This window comes from Osmia lignaria, chromosome 6 (genome assembly GCF_051020975.1).
Source record: "Osmia lignaria lignaria isolate PbOS001 chromosome 6, iyOsmLign1, whole genome shotgun sequence".
NCBI classification, from domain to species: domain Eukaryota; kingdom Metazoa; phylum Arthropoda; class Insecta; order Hymenoptera; family Megachilidae; genus Osmia; species Osmia lignaria.
In genome coordinates this window covers 11,597,492-11,614,508 of record NC_135037.1, presented here as the reverse complement: position 1 = coordinate 11,614,508, position 17,017 = coordinate 11,597,492, and the positions used below count along the sequence as shown (strand labels likewise).

The following is a 17,017-nucleotide window of genomic DNA, read 5'->3' as shown; positions in this document are numbered from 1 at the left end:
TCACAAGTAAGTTTCGTGTCTCGATAAAGTCGTTCAACCGTGTTCGCGTCTATTATTTCCGCGAGAGATTGAGAGAGCCCGCGTGACAGGAACATATGTTTACGCGAACGGCAGAGATAATCAGGAGCGTGATAAGGGTTCGGCGGTACGAGTGCTCTTGCTAATCGAAACGTTTTTTCTCGCTTTCCGCGACCAGGTAAACTTGTCGCAAAAAATAAAAAAAACGAGTCATCAAGGATTTCTTAAAGGTCGATTCGAGGACGCGAAAGTCGTTCCATCGAGAAGACAGAGCCGGTAGTCGATTTATAATCATCGCCACACCCTGTGCTTCCCTTTTTTCTTCTCTTCCACGACGATCCTCTACGCCCGAGTGCATTTTATTCAGCTAACCACGAATCATCGCGTTCCTCTCCGCGGAATTTCGATTGATCAGACGCATTTTACGTAACGCATCGCGTCAATTATAAGATGAACGTTGATTATCCACGGAGATCGATCGCGAAGAGGCGCGAACGCGCCTTGATCCACTTTGTCCGGTGAAAAATCATCGTCATCCACCGAGATATCTCTGTTAACTGGACTGATTTATCGGTTCGAAGTCAGGTCGAATTGCGCAAGCAACATGCATAATGCATAGCTACGGGTATTGTAGTGAATCAATTAAAGGGATCGCTACCCGGTGTCTGTACATTGTAGAAAATTCATTTTTCTCGCCTTTCGGCTTTTCAGCCACTCACAGTTGTCAGTTTGATGACGTCGACGACTTTTCAGTTAATAATGAAACTTCGAACGTCTTTACCAGGTATATGTTATCACGACGGGTGAGCTGGATGTCTCGTAACAAAGAACTTATTCAGTCGGTTCGATAGGTACCTAATAGAAATTCATGAGGTCGCGGCCGAAGAAGCAAATTAATATCGCAAAGGGGATAAAAAGATAAATGAAATTTTTAATTGGACAGTGTCGAAAGACACGGTGGAAAAATAAAAAAATAAAAGAAGTACGAAACACGGGTCGAGGCGAGTGAATGAAGAGGAGGAAAAAAGAAAAGAGATGGTGGACGCGTGCAGCTCGAGTCTGGCAGCCGGTTTCAAGAGAATACCAAACCAAACCCAACTACTGTTTCGCCAAATTTCGATTTTTCTCCTTTAGTGCCATTAGGATTGATAAAATTGGGACTTGAAACTTTTTCCCCTATACTGTATATGTACCAAGAATTTGTCCGGAAGGTCGGCGAAAGATCGGAGCTTTGAAAATCTGCCAGGTACACGTGCACGCGGTCTAACTTTAGTATAACTGTAGCTATTCTCACAAAGGGTTGTCGTCGTTGCGATGCGATGCGATGCGATGCGATGCGACACAGATTTTGCTCGCGATACGACGGAAGAAGCGTTGTACCGGAAACGGGAATGTTGGAGAACGATAAATCTGCGGCGAAACGGCTTTCGTCGAGAATGGAAAGAGCAGGGAAGCCGATCGCTTCGACGATTTGCCACGCGAGGAGAAGCAACGAAACGGAACAAACGTATAAATCGGGCTTCATCGAGATTTCGCCGGTCGTGTAACGACGAATCGGCTCGGTGAACGTAACAGGCCATCGAAGGGGATCTAATTACAGGGCTTCGCTTCCTGCCGTAATTAATCGCTACGACCCGCAAGATTTATACACTCCTCCTCTACGTTCCTCTTCCCGTTTTCCATTCTCCGGCCACTGTTTGTCTTTTAACCGGCCTCCAATCGATTTCTCCCGCGGGATAAGATCGTTTTAACGTTCTCAACACTCGAATTATCCGCAATTACTGGCCGCGTCGTTAATTAACAATAATTTTCTGGTGGTATGCTGGTACTCCTAACAGACGGTGGTAAACTCGTGCAATATAATTTCTTTTTTTTCTCTCTTTTGTGTTTCCAACGAACGATATAATTGAAAAATTTCCATCGAAGAATGATATAACTTTAGAAATACCAAATTCAACAGTTGAATCAACACGTTGACGGTGTTTGTACATATGGGTAAACACATTCCTTGCTACCTAAGGAGTGAAATACAGAATGGAAGCGTGAACAGCTACTAAAAAACTGACAATGAAGCGAAAGCCTTGAGGTACCTTGTAATCGTCAGTCGTTGAACTCGTGTCAACAGGTGTTATCAGGTGTGCTGATAAAAACACACGACATTCCGCTTAAAAAGAAAAAAAGCACACAATTGATCTTAATATCTCACTACAGATTGCTCTCTAAATAAAAGCACACATACGATATGTGTGTTCTTATGACATGGTCTAATTAGGAAAGAAAAATATTGAAACCCTTCTATAGTTTGAGATATCCTGTTGATAACGAGAAAGAGAGAGAGAGAGAGAGAAATTGGAAATAACTTATTGGCGGGAAGATAAATGAAAGAGTAAGAAGAATATTGCAGGGAGGAAAATGGTGATGAAACCACTTTCCTTGGTCGTTGTCTTCGAAATGCATTCTCGAGTCCGAAGATATTCCGTGAGTCAGCTCGAGGCGACGCGACGTTAAAGTTGGTTCGCGCGCGCCGTGGGACGCCGCGGGACGCCGAGGGACGCCGAGTGCAAAGATCCGTCGGTGCCTCTTGGAAAATAGTACAGCAGAACGTGTAACTACCTCGGAGCCCTACAGTTTCTAAGTAACCTTCGAGTGTCCGGAAAGTGAACACCATCTGCCGGAGGGCGTTGCTTCAACGACTTCGTGTAGGCTATCGTGATTAGCTCGTAGAAATGGCAAAGATACTGAACCAACCATCTTGGAATAAATTCACATCGCATACGAATGCATCAGATAAGATCGATGCATTTAACGCGATCTATCGAGTTCCCGAGTCAAGGAAACGGGTCATGAACGTCGCGAATCGTAGCAGGCGTATTTTCGACCGGAGACAGGGTCGAAAAGATTAACGGAGCCACACGTCGGGAATCAAGATGGAGCGATTTCAAGCGCGATAGTTGGCGCGAATAACAACTGGTCGGTGATCATTGCACGAGGACGATTGTGCAACGTTCGATAGAAGAATAGATACGGGGAACGGAACGTTTCCATTCGCGGCCGATCCGGCTGCTGTCTCAGCTTTTTCTTCATCGAGAACACATAATTCCTCGCGCGATTAATAGCCTCGATTCTGTCGGTTTTAACCGCAAACCAATCAGGTTTAAGCCTGAAGAGTAACGCTTTTGAAGATTAACGCTTTGCGTTTATAGTCGGGATGGTTGGAAAGTCGCAGGATGCGCATCTTTATGCAGTCCACGCGGGACAATGAGGACATTGTCGCTGGGGACATCGGACGCACAAAGCTGACCGGAAATTCATTGTTCTTCGGGGCAACTTGGAACGATCGTCCTCTTCGGCCGGATTCCAGCGTCGCTAATATTAACGCCTTGTTACCAGCCGTTCTGCGCAAGCTCCGCGAATCTTTACTCTTTCCGACTCTATTTCGATCCTTGGGATTCGTACCGTATGGAGTGTCAACGGTTACCACTCCTCCAACCATACTTCACGGCACAGCACACTTAATTAAGTATACCAGTATACGGTAGATATACTTTAATTAAAAAGAGAAAATACAAGATAAATTAACTTTTCCTCGTTCGTTCGGTATTATATGCACCAGGAAACAAGAGTTCTTTTTTCATTGCAGAACTACTCACGATAAAAATGTAAACTATTCAAATGATTCGACAGGCACGCGAAAAATTTTCCGTTTGCGGGGGGAAATTGCTTGGAGACTAACTCTCGAGTGTATAGAAAGTCGATCTAATGAATTTCGGGTTCTACAAGTCGGCAGATCTGCTCGAAGGCTACGAGAGATACGACGACCGATCTCCCGATATCGCGGTCAGGAATCTGCAAGTTAAGTTAGCTCTGGATTCTGTGATTACACCGACGCGACGACTCGAGATTATCCAGCATGTCGTCCCGAATAGTTGAAGCGACGCGCTAATGGACGTCAGAGTAAAGAGTTCACGGTCAACGTAGAACGATGAGTGTGGCATAAGGACGCAATCTTGATAAGATCCAGCCACAATTGTAGCTCTTCGAGAGTTGTAAACGCAGCGAAACAACAATTTGGATGATGAGACGTTGCAAGGGTTGTAAAAAATGGCGAGCAACACAAAGGAATACGACATAATAAACGATGATTACTCGAAGCATCCACCGCGTTGTTGGTGCACGCAAATCGTTTATAAAAGCCTTCATTACGTCCGCGAGGTTAATTGCCTTTTAATTATAACCCATAGTCCGGCGTCGGTAATCCCTTCCCCAAGGGGGGAAGAGCTAGGAAGGGACGCAAAGTACCTGGTGGGCGAGTCGCGGTTCTGTCGTCGACGCTGAAGAGAAATTCAATTGCGCGTACAGTTAGCACGCGTGGGCGATAATGACGCCGCGAGACACGTGCGTACGCCAAGAAACGCGCGCTCACGCCCCTTTTGGTCCCTTTCCTATAATCTTCCTTCGTGCCGAGCCCACATACATTTTTCATTTTTCTTCCTCCTTCTTCGTGTTCGTTGCTGTTCAGTTACGCCTGACGAAGGTCAAGGTTCCTTTACGAAATTCAACATTTTTCTTTCCTCGATCCATCCGGGAAGTCGGCGACGTACGGACTTGCATTCTTCTTCCTTTCCTTACCGAAGGTCCGCGAAGATTACGATCTTCGAGCAATCCCATTCATCCGGTATCCTCGATCTCTCTGTGACGTGTATCGGAAGGCCGATAGGGAAAACTACTCGGTATTTAAAAGGTTGTGCTATTCTTCTGAGAATCCTCAGCTTTCCAAATACATTCCTCGAATCTTTCGACCGGTTCCATGCGAATTTCACCGATCGACGCGGAATTCCCGGTAATAAATTCGAAAATCATCCGTGAACTTTACGAGCATCGATGGTTTATTCGACTCGTCGAACTCGTCGAACTCGTCGTCTACAATGATACCTTTCCTCGGCACATTTGTCTTCTGTCGGAGTGTCGATAGGAAAGAAAGCTGGATGGGTGGAAGGAAAACGCGAACGAGGCCAGACGCGTTTCCATCTGCCTCGGGGAGCATCGTGGAGCATCGTGGAGCATCGTGGGTGTAAAGTGTAAAGTGTAAAGGGAAGGCGTGGGTGCCGTAGCCATTATGTACCTGACATCGTGACGAGCTCGCGTGAGCCTCGGGGAATCGGTAGTTGCTTGGAAATGAAGGAAAAAGCAAGTTGGAATAAAAGCAACGCGCTATTTCTAAGCCCTTTAGCAACAGCTAGTTGCTTTTGAAAAGGCGAGACCGTTCGTTGCTCAACTCGTAACTGGTATGGTATGGTGGTGGTCGTTTTGTCATGCGCATAATATGACGAGACTCGCAGGACCCCACAGAAATTACAGTGGACTGTATAAAAGGAGCACGAGCGCGAAGGTCGCTGTTTCTATTAGAAACTCGGCTTCGAGATTGATTTCGATGGAAGCGCGGTGTAACCGCGGTCGATCTACAAATTAGCCCTTAATTTCGCGGCCCTTTGTGCCGATCCACGTTCGCTGACAGCTCGCTTCTATCCATTGTTGTTGTTCAGCCTAGTCATGGTATCAAATTGATTTCGTCTTCATGGTCTCTTGCTGCCGATTTCAACCTTCTTCGGCGTCTAGATAAGACGTAGCGAACGCGGCGAGAGTCATAGTCATCGCTGGATCTCGGCGCGGCGTTTCTTCGTGATTACTTAACGCGTCCCGTAAATTAACGAAGTTACGTCGATTACTTTCGCGCGTTAGAGATAATCTTAATTACACAGAGTGGATTCGCTCGTGAACTTTTCTACTTTCCCTCTTCCTTTCTCGCCAGATCTTCATAGAACTCTCAATTGAAAAGGAATAAACTGATGGTTGTACGAAAGATGCACGTAAAGTGATCGATGTCAGGTGGATCGATGAGGCGACTAAAAGCTGAAGAATCACGGTGACCCGCTAATTTGTAGGTTGCTCGAACGCGTTCGCGTCGCGTCGTTGCGAACAGTTGCAAGCCGCATTCCGTGGCTGTGACCGCGCAAAAACGTTGAAACGTTCGTCCGTTTAACTTTTTACCGTGTTAAACGCGCGTGTACACGATACTGATGCGATCACGATGCGGATGAACGAGGCATGCGATGTCCATGGAAATGTACAGTCGATTCGTTTCCAGTTGTTTTACAAATTGCACTCGAACACGTCGGTGTAATCGATTCGGACTTGGAAAGAATTAGTTTCCCTTTGTTTTAACGAGGTTAATCGTTCAACGCGTCTACCTCGCGAACTAGCAGAAACCATTAGGGGAACCGTAAAGACCAAAGGCGTGGATCCTCGGTTTAAATAAAAGTTGAGAATCTTTTACCGAGCGTCGGTCGCGTCGGTCGCGTCGGTCGCGTCGGTGTAACGTTAATTAATGCTTGGCAGAGAATTACGAGAACCGGCATGACTCGAGACGATCGTTATCCGTCGCACGACACGGAGCGTAAGAATCGTTAATCAATATCCCGGATACCGTGTGCCGCGCGAAAACACTAGCTCTTGTTGTCGAGCTCCGATGATATTTTACCCATAATCTCTCTGCTTCGATTTAATGTACCGTAGCCAATGTAATATAATTGCGAATTACGTAAACCGTACGTGTTTGGTTTTATCTTAATACCTATTACAAACACGTGGAATGTTTATTACAGGCAGGTGTTTATCGAGGAGGCATAACTCTCTATTTTGTAGTTTCGTGAATTAGGAAAGTAATAATCAGGTGATGGAGGTGGCGCGATATCGGGTCGCGATCGCGTTAGCCGATACTGACCGGCTCGAGCAGCTGCGGCATTTGCATACGCTTGTTGACAATTCGCGTCAACGTTGAAAGGCCAAGCGGTCTCGCAACTGCACGCGTGTTCGCGGCTGCACTGAAATTCTTTCGGTCAGCTGAAATTCCTTAGCGTACGCGTCAAATTAATCTATTACGATTGCTCAAACTCGATCGAATATCAGATTCTCAACATCGACGTGCACTCGATTATCGAGAAAGTTTCCGTATTGTACCCGTTGCACCGAATAGGTTAAAAAAGAGATGCAATCGACAATGTCGCGTAATGGTTATCGCGAACTGCAGTTGCCCGGAGCGATTTCAATCTTGCAACTGGTTCGAAACAGGTTGAACGAAGGAAAGCTGAGTCGAGGAAAGGTTGATTTATGCGTCCTTATCGGAGAACAACTAAAATTACGCGCGATCTGTCATTCAGAGGAAGAAATTGAGACGCTGCCGACTCTTATCGATAATTCCACGTTTCCAGATAACCGAATCTCCTCCGTTCTCCGAAGCAGCCAACCATGTTGAGATATAGCAAAAATAGGAAAATGTCCTATTAACTTAGAATAGCATTCTCTAAACTGTCCAGTAATCCTTTTTCCACGCTCTCAACGCAACCTTACGACTTACGACTTACGATCGATAAAGATCTCGATCAGTTGCTGGAACGCCCACCAATAATCGCATGCAAATCGTTCTTAACGCTTAAGCGCGTGCCCGTGAAAAACTGGTACGCAAGAGATTTACGAGGGAATTTACTTGGATCAACAACGACGTCTCGGAAAGACGATCGGACGGTGATAGCAGGAATAAAAAACGGGACGTAGAGTGAAAGTAGTAGGTGAATTAGTCGCAAGTCCTGCGAGTCGTTTCTAATTCCGATGGAAGAAAGAACGAGGAAGAGAGAGGCTCTGGATAAATATCGGTGACAACAGGGGACATTTGCAACGCGATATCCGACTGATTAATGTACTCCTATCGACGATCCAAGCGGCTTGAATGACGCCAGATATCGCGTTATTATCTTTCATCTGTCCCAAGAATCTTCAGGCAGGAGAAGTAAATCGAATTTACCTTGATTCTGCTGGATCATTTATGACGCCAGGAATTAATTATCCTTCCCAGAAAGGCGTGTTCCTTTCGAACTTTCCGATCGGGGATCGGTTACATTCCTCGGGAAGAACCTCGGACTTCCGGGACTCCTACGCTGAATTCTTGTAACTTTAAGGGCACCTTACAGCCGATTCAAGCCACAGAGGTTAAACGAAAGAAACGAGAAATAAATTATTTCTCATGTTTCACGGAGAGTAATATACTCTTGAGAAACCTTAAATAAATTTTCTATATTCGAGGAATATATTTATTGCTATAAAACACGTCGGACCTTTCCAAACCTCGTGCTGGCATTCGACCTTTTGCACCGTCCCGTCGCGTCGTGTCGTAGATCTCGTCAAATGTTAGAAACACACCCTCGCGAATATTTCGCATCGTTTCTCATAGAAACACCGCCTACTTAGAATCGCGAGGATTCTACGAATCGAGCGGCTGTTATCAAACGATATGTCCTTCGGTTCATCGTTATCACGATACGTTAACGAAAGATCATTGACACGTTCCTTGCAGAAAAATCCGATAAATCTCTTTCGCGGGAATCTGTAGCGAAGATCTTGTACACAACGTATCGAGTATCCGAAGCAAGAAGATGCATGCGTAAACATTTGTAGCAATGGAGAAGGAGCTTTCTTTGAGGCGAGCTGCCAAAACGGCTGTCGACCGACGCTCTGAAATGCAAACAATCTCGATAGACCAAACACTTGGGCTCGTGTTTTCATACTAGTCGAAGATGAATACGGGACTTGGAGGAAGAAGAAAACCTTTGTGGTGTTTCGCAGATTTTTGCATTGCATTTACCGATACCTATAGTAGACGAAAGATTCTGGTTCGTCCAAATATTTTTCTGCCGTGCCAAAGAAAAAGCAATGTTTGCATGCGAAAATACCAGCTACAGAACTGAAAAGAAAAGCACATGGCGCGTTTATCAAAGCTATCGCGAGATCAATCGACCGCCCACAAGATACTTTCGAACGAGATCCTATCAGTTCGACGTCTCATCGAGAAAGTCCCTAGTGACTCTGCTTTACCTTCTCAAGCAGGATAACTTGTCTGGAAATATCTCTTGGGAACCGTTCGTCGAGGATATGTAGTTTGTAATACAATCGTTGCTATCGTTACGAAACGAGACTCACAGTCTGGTTGGATAGCTTACGAATCGCTAAGCGAGTCACGGTACACGTTTCGAATCCCAAAAATGACAAGAAACAACAGTACACGGCAAAGAAGCGAACTGGAAGACATGGTTCACCGATCTCCAGGCTCGTGGCACACGTGATTTCGTGGTTGCTTCTTTCTTGTGTTTCATTCACCAGTGGGTGCCCCCCGAGCGAGATACGGTGAATGTTAATGAGCCAGTCGGTCAGCTGCTCGATTCTACCCAGGGGAAAATAATCCAGCAAGAAATTCAATTCCAGCGTACGTTTCTCAGCCAGATTCCAAGGGCTAACCCTTCGGAATTTCTATCAGAGAATTTGCAAATATTCTCTGTTGCAATACTGCAACAAAGGATGAGAGAAACTGCGAGACGCGAAAAACTGGTCCAGGTTGGAAAAGGAAAATCGATCGTTCGGCTCCCTTTTGCCAGCGAACCGTGTAAAAAGTATGCAAAAGTTCTAAACGGTACAAGATAGCAGAATCGGCCATTATTTTACGAGAAAATAAATAGCGATAGAAGAAAGTTTTAAGTCGGCCATTTCAACTAGGAAGAAATTGTTGAATGCAATAGGGTTCGATAGGGTTAAATACAATTTGACCGTTGTCTTGTAACATATTCTGCATAGCAATTTAGAGCATTTAACTCTTTGCACTCGAAAGTTTTTCTGCTACAAGGAAGTAGCTACTGCAATAATCTTAATAATCTGAAACGCCACGCGATAAATTTCTATCTTCTCCAAAATTGATAAGGATAAAAAATGAAACAGGAAATTGTAAGTTCTCCGGATTCGTGGAATAGACTAACGTACGCCATTGTGGCATCAAATTTATGACCACCATCTCTCGGCCAGGCTATTCGCCAGGGACGATCGCGAATCTCAATCCTGGTTGTACCGTCTTGACAGAGTACGGCCGAGGAACAGGGAGACAGCCCACGACAAGGGCAGTTCGTATTACAAAGATCCGGGAAGATGTTTGCGCTTTGTGTCGACCGGTAAAAAATCGGCGAGACTCACGTTACTCTTATTCGATGCAATTTGTCCTCTGCGTTTATTATTCCACCAGCCGTTCGTGTATTCCTTCGAATAACATCGATTCGATTCGATTCGATTCCTTTTAAACTCATCCACTTGCTATTTTTCATTCAGATACGAATCGTGGATTGCATTAATGTTAAATCGCGTTGTCTCTTATATTGTAAGTAAGTAAGGAAACCGCAAGCTGCGTAAGTAGAATAGACACGAAGCGAAACGATGAATCACTCGACGTACCGAAGCAAGCTTTGGACACGTCTGATCAGTTGTCAGACGTGCTAAGCATGTCTGTTTCTACTGTGCTAGTGAACAAGCAGCAAGCAACGATACGTCACGAATACCTTTGAACTTCTCTACGATGAACGGTTGCATAATCGATCGGTATCGCACGGATCTGATCGATGCTCAGTACCGCGCCTACCCGCGGAATCCCATAATAAACCAATTGACGCTACCCTTGCTGGCCCGCGATCATGGCATTTCGTTCCGCTAGCTGCTAGCCACTAGCCCATTGTCATCGATCTCGACCGCGATCCTAGCCTACGACCCACTTAACACCATCAATTACGCGTATACGCAGCTGTTCTTCGATCCACCAACGTGCTTATCGCACGAGCAATTATAATTCACCGATTACGAATGATTCGTTTCGTATCGTTTCGTATCGTTTCGTTCCACCTTAGTTCATGCTTTGAAACGGTTGGTTAATTTCTATTCCATTCGCGACCACCAACCTTTCCTTTCCTCCGCGATTTATGAGCTTTCTATTCTATCGACCATTCTCGCTCGATTCCTGCTAGATTGAAATGCTAACTATTGCTTATCAGCTTGTTGCTGAATTCCGGTCGCGTCACTACTCGGTAGCTAGCAATTAGCGCAAACGAAAGCAGAAATTTCTCTAGATTCCCGCTTTCCATTTACCTCTGCCCATGTATTATTTATATGTATTATGATATGTTGTACTTGAGGGTAAACAAAATAACGGGAACGCTAGAAAAAGCTCCTCTGATTAATCTCATAAAGAAGTGAAACGAGCATGATTCGTTTCTCCATTATTTTGTCGAATCGCTGGGTAAAAATAGTAACCGGGGGTAATTAGTGTCGATTGGAGGAGCTGTTACGTGTGGCCCCGCGATACGGATAACCCCGGTCCATTGAACGAGCGTCGACCAGTAAGCGACCACTTTAAAACAGAGCCAGACCAGACTACTGGCTGCTCGACTAAGGTTAATTGAACTCAATTAAAACCGTACCGATACGCGTAGGCGATCGCGTCGTTGCTTTTTCATACGAGTCGCGATTTTCCTCTTAGGTTATTACCTAACAACAAGGGAATCGAAAAGCGTCCCAAGGCTAATTTCTTATATGTATCTAAATATAAGAAACTTTAAGAGGTTTTCGCGTTTTCATTTGCAGACGACGAACGTAGGCGGCAGCAGCGTGGTGGAAAAGCTATCCTTTTACAACCACACGGAATGCGAGTGCAGAGAGAAGACCGAATACGACACGACCAACGAGAAACCCTCGGAGCAAAGAGTCTACAGACATTTTGCGAGCTCGCTGCAACCTCAGAACATGAGAAGGACGCAACCGAGAAAACCGTGAGTCTCTGCCCGTTTCATTTTTCAGACGTGTCATTTCTGATTCTAATTTGAAATGGTTAAGGTGCCGATGCCCGTCGGAATTCACGCCAAGGATCACCTCCGATGGCGAGTGCCAGTGCAACTGCTACGAGACTGATCAAAACTGCATCAAGATCAGAAGGGGAAAAGGATTCTTCTCTCTAGCTGATAGATTGTAAGCAGATTATGAAATAGGATAGTTCAGGCTCTATTATTAGACTGCTGCTTTCATAATACGTTTATTCTACCGACTGAGCAGAGATTCGAAAGAATCGTATAGACTGTTCTGTTACACAGCTTGAGAATCCAGGCACTAAAGGATTAACGAACAGAACTAAAGCAGTGATCTAATATTAGCGCACTAAACGTTCGAAGCTTCGAAGGCTGCTGTCTGTCCCTACTGATTTTCCATGTCCGTTTCGCAGATGCATTCAAAACGACGAATGCGCGTTGCCCAGCTGCGAGTTTGGCGAGTATATGCGGCGACAGGGTAAATGTCCCCGGAAAAAGGACAAGTTCGACAAAATCGCCAATTACCACAGGAACCCGAGCCACTGGTACAGGAGTTAGAACGCAGAGAAGAGAACGGTATGACGAAGAGGAAGTGCCGAAAGAGAAACAGTGAAAAGTAGGAAGAACGAGGGTCGAGACGCGACGGTGCCATTTTATTTCCGAGTGCCTTTTATCAGAGACTCGTTACATATGACTCGTCCTATGTACCTATCCCGGCGACCTTAACGCTATACTCTAATGTCCCTCTTTGTTTTTTATACTATCGTTATCGTTATCGTTATCGTTATCGTAATCGTTATCGACGAGAATCATTCGATCAGACCAGTGATAAATCACAAATAACGGTAGAAATGCTTTAGTTATTAAAGTTTAGTAAAACCTTCTTGTCGAGTGCCTCGAATTTGTTTATGTAAAGGATGGAACGCGTAACTAAAACGTTTCACTTATAGTTTTCATTAGAATCGATGTTTGCTGCCAACTTCTACGTAGATGGTTTTAATTACGTGATTCATCCTGAGTATTTTTCTAGAATGATTGTAAACATCGTCGAGCATTCTGAAGCGAGGATAAACTCGTTACGGACGAGATAGAGCTCTAGATAGTTTAATCGTGTTCGATGATACTCGTCGCTGTGTGGAAGAATCAAAAGAAAAGGGAGCGGAAAGTTACATATCCGGAATTCGAAGATCTGAGAAAGGCGCGATGACAGAGGTCTCGATTATTCGTACGTTAACGGCGAAGAAAAGGTTGGACCATAAGCCTAGTCTAAGTAAGATCCTGCCTCTATATTCTGCGCGGAACCGACACGCTCGCGACATCAAGTGTCCTATACCAAAGCGAGAAAGTTGTAAAGACGAGAAACAATCGCGCAGAATTAACGATACAGATCCCTTTAATTGTACTCGTATTTTTTTATCTTCGAACCAAGGTTCATCGAGAAGCATTAATAATCGTTAGCAGGTTTATTAACTTTTCAAATTTAAACTCCAAGGCCCGCGATAAGCCGGGAAACACCAGACTGGTGGCTCCATCTATCAACGTTTTCTACGAAGCTATCAGTGAATGCAAATTTGTTTCTCAATGAACCAACCGCAAGATCATTGCCCACCTGTATGTACAGACTACTGACTACTAACGATGAACCTTCGAAGAAACAATTCAAGTATACGAGAAGAAGAAAAAACAAAGTTCGACCGGCTCAAAGTGACGTTCGAGCCGCGGGTATTTCGTATCGCGCCCTCTATACGTGTTTTGTACGCTTTTATATACATTATCGTAGTATGTACGTATGTAGTAGCCGATTTGATCGCGAAACCGATAGCTGATCGAGCATTTATGAGCCAATGGACACAATTCGTGTATAGATCGGTCCATTTTACGCTATTCTAAAATCTTAGGTCACACTACTTAGATGTCGCTTTATCAGATGATTCCCGCCCTATGAAACATGCAATTTTCCAAACTCGATCTATACGCGAATTTACGATTTTTGGTGCCGAATATTTTACTGTTAATAATACATTGGACGCCACTCGACATTCAGCTTGCACTGTTGTTCTCGCTACGAACTCTAATAAGCAATCTATATACATATATATAGACGTAGACAGCAAATCAAGCAGCAATGTTGTATAAAGAAATTCATGATTATCGTTTCAATAAAATCGCAACTTACGTTTATGTGTACCACGTAGTCTTCTATTCTGTCCAGGCCAATGCTCGGGTAATCCAACACACATGTTAATTGATAGAAACACCAAAAAATTTGCTTTAAAATATTCAACCGCACTATTCAAACGAACGCGACCGACCACGATCACGATGATCCAAGAACTGCAACATTCTGGCTCTCCTGATGCCATCTGGTGGCACACACTTTTATTCTGTTATTCGTTCTACGAGAAACCTCTCCTTTATTTCTAATTTCTCGGTCGTATACACTTATAATATTTTTAAGCAGCTGCGATCTATAATATTACAGTTTTGTACGATAATAAATTTGATGTCTTATGCTAATTAGTCCTTTTATTAGTTTTGATATACTAACCACGATAACAATGTCGAAGGTAGACCAAACATCTCATGGAATTTTTTGTCAGATGGTTTGCTGTACCAACGTAGCCCAAAACGTAATTTGGATCAATGATGTTAGATGGCAATAATGTAGAATTGTTAACGTGTTTTGGTGAATGCTTTGATAACCTGAAATGTCATAATAGAAACGTCAGTTTTAACAAAATAATGATACAAATATGATATTTTTTAGTTAATAAATCTGTTTGTAATAGTTTTGTAATCAGTGTTTACTTTATCCACTGTATAAGTAAAACAACGATGTAAGATCATGATCATGTACAATAAATACATATGTATTTAACAATGTATTCCAATGGTATTTTATATAACGACTGTTTTTGAATTTTATTATTTATTATTTAAACTCGAGAAAGTTGCATAGATACAACAATTATGGAAACAACCCGAACTTTATACCTTAATCTCTTCAGTGAGGACAAAATTCATGTTTTGAAAGAAGTGAGTAACATGTATACTTTGATGTTCTTTTCGAATTATTTACAGCTATAAAATCAATTTCTATTCAATTTAGTTGCTGCATGCTTGTGTGGATGAAATATGTGGTAAACCAGGACCATCTTATCGCAAGTTTACAACTAGCATGGATTGGAGTAAAGAAGAATACGAAGAAACATACAAATTAATATCCATGCTTTTAAGACATCCAACTTCGTTGTATTTAACAGAAGAAAAGGTATAACTAAATTTCGATAAAATCTGTGTAAGGTTTTATGCAAAAATATGTATTACTATACCATCTAGATGCCTCAAGAATATCATGAGCTTCCAGAGCATGTTCAACAGAGTATATTGGCATGTTTGAAAGTGAGAAGAGAGCAATTAACAGATGCTCTGCTAAAAGAATATTCTAAAGAAAACGGTGAAACGCTAATTGATTTTGATTGGAGATTAAAGGTAAGCTAAATAAATAAAACACATAGGTACATATTGTACATTAATTCACTTATCATTTGTAGCTTGTAATGGGTTCAAGTAAATTAGCTTCCTTGAGAGAACCCCTTCTGCAGTTAGATCTCATTGTTGAAAATAAAGAATCAAAACGTATCTTAGGTTTGGAATTAAATAAAGATGAATTGGATATGTTCATAAATGCTATGGAAAGCATAGTGCAATAAGTTTGATGTAAATCCAATAATGTAAATAAAATAACAAATAAAACAAATTCTTGTTTACTACCGAGAGGCAATTGTAACAGGTTTCTAACGATAAGATGGAATAAAAATGCACGATTGTACACGTGTTTCACAGTTTATTATAGGTTATAGATAAATGTAGAATAGTTTTAATTACTATTATAACTGCTCATCGAAGATACTGAAGACTGTTGGTCTGTGTCTGAGGCGTCTTCAACTCAATGTCTTGTTCACAATTTTGTAGTATTCGACGCACAAAACAGATAAACGAGATGGCTTGCATCGAAGGCGCCTCAGAAATAAAACGATTGATAGTTCGAGTGCACAGAGATCAGTCGGGTTCAAGGAATTTTTTTTTCTGTTCTTTTTCTTTTTTTTTCTTTCAAATAAAAAAGTTCGCTCTCGTCGCCAAAACTTGTTTCGAAAAAACGGTAAATTTCGTTGTAAAGATCATTACGGACAATATATTTAATGAAAAGGTTTTTACTATACAACTTTAAATTTTACCTCTTTCTCCTTACTCAATAATATATCGTTTAAAAATCAATGCCGGTCGCGGGCACAGTGAACGCTCGCTCCAATTTTAACACTTACAGTTATTCTTGAGAGATTTGGAGCATTTTACATGTATATATGCGCGCTTTTTTTTTTTTGTTTCGTTTAAACTTTACGAACTATGCTACGGTCTTAATAAAAAAAGCTTTCGTACGGAATAAATTTACTTCTGAAAAATCTGTATAAACGAATATCCCCGTTTTTGTTACGTGGTAATTGTGCATGTTTCTCGTAATTGTAGTTAGGCGATATTTTTTTGTTTAATGATTATTATAAAATTACGAATAGGCTTTCCTCGTAAGTAATTCTCATATGGAGAAAGTAGTAAGAGCATTTCGATCAAAACGCCGAATTTACACAAACGCTTTTCCTCTATGTCTAGATTATATATCACTTACACTGTCTCGACATACCTGTGTGTTTCTCGTGTGTTGCATGATACTTGCTTGCATGTGTGATTGTGTGTCGTGTGCTCGCGCGTACCAAAGTCATACGTAGAAGTGTGCATTTCCTCGTTACAACGTAAAACCATCTATCTCTCTCTCTTTTTCTAACTCTCTCTCGATTGTGTACACAATTGTATAAAAAAAAAGATAACGCAAGGACCGTATAAGAAATACGAGCAAAATTGATCGACTCTGTTGTCCTTTTAAAAAGAAGTCGCGACCCGAGTGTTTCATCACTCGAGACGATTTTTTGACGTAATATCCTGTAATAATTTCGTCCTCGCTCTGCTTTCTCCCGTCTTATCTCACTCTTCTTTCTCTCTCATATCCCGTTTACATTCTGGCAAAGAGACATATTTCAAAATGTTCTTCTTTTCTATTTTCCTTTCTTTTCTCGTCGCTCGATTTTCATTTCCTCGCACTCTCTCTTCTCACACATTCAAAACGCACACGTACAGCTTTTCCTCTCGCTCTATCTCTCAGTTTCTGATCTTTTCCTCCGTTACAGTTTTCTCCTTCTTTTACATTCTTTCGACATAGCAATATT

General features: G+C 42.7%; 3 protein-coding genes across 3 annotated transcripts in view; 2 read left to right on the top strand and 1 right to left on the bottom strand.

The window, feature by feature from the left end:
* The window catches only part of LOC117607610 (uncharacterized), a 48,291-nt gene extending 34,655 nt beyond the window's left edge, over nucleotides 1-13,636 (top strand). The window contains exons 4-6 of the mRNA XM_034331506.2: nucleotides 11,521-11,705; nucleotides 11,770-11,901; nucleotides 12,152-13,636. Of these exons, the coding sequence (XP_034187397.2) occupies nucleotides 11,521-11,705; nucleotides 11,770-11,901; nucleotides 12,152-12,296 (462 nt within the window). The 3' untranslated portion in view covers nucleotides 12,297-13,636. The remainder of the gene's footprint in view (nucleotides 1-11,520; nucleotides 11,706-11,769; nucleotides 11,902-12,151) is intronic.
* MED4 (mediator complex subunit 4) overlaps nucleotides 1-14,210 on the bottom strand; it is a 68,396-nt gene extending 54,186 nt beyond the window's left edge. Inside the window, exon 1 of the mRNA XM_034331542.2 lies at nucleotides 13,915-14,210. The gene's annotated coding sequence lies outside the window, so the exon portion shown is untranslated. The remainder of the gene's footprint in view (nucleotides 1-13,914) is intronic.
* Nucleotides 14,211-14,327: 117 nt separating this feature from the next.
* LOC117607630 (COMM domain-containing protein 8) lies at nucleotides 14,328-16,908 on the top strand. Its single transcript, XM_034331560.2, has 4 exons — nucleotides 14,328-14,774; nucleotides 14,848-15,009; nucleotides 15,078-15,230; nucleotides 15,293-16,908. The coding sequence occupies exons 1-4, from the start codon at nucleotides 14,709-14,711 to the stop codon at nucleotides 15,449-15,451; spliced, it is 540 nt and encodes a 179-aa protein (XP_034187451.1). The 5' UTR covers nucleotides 14,328-14,708; the 3' UTR covers nucleotides 15,452-16,908.
* The last annotated feature ends 109 nt before the right edge of the window (nucleotides 16,909-17,017 follow it).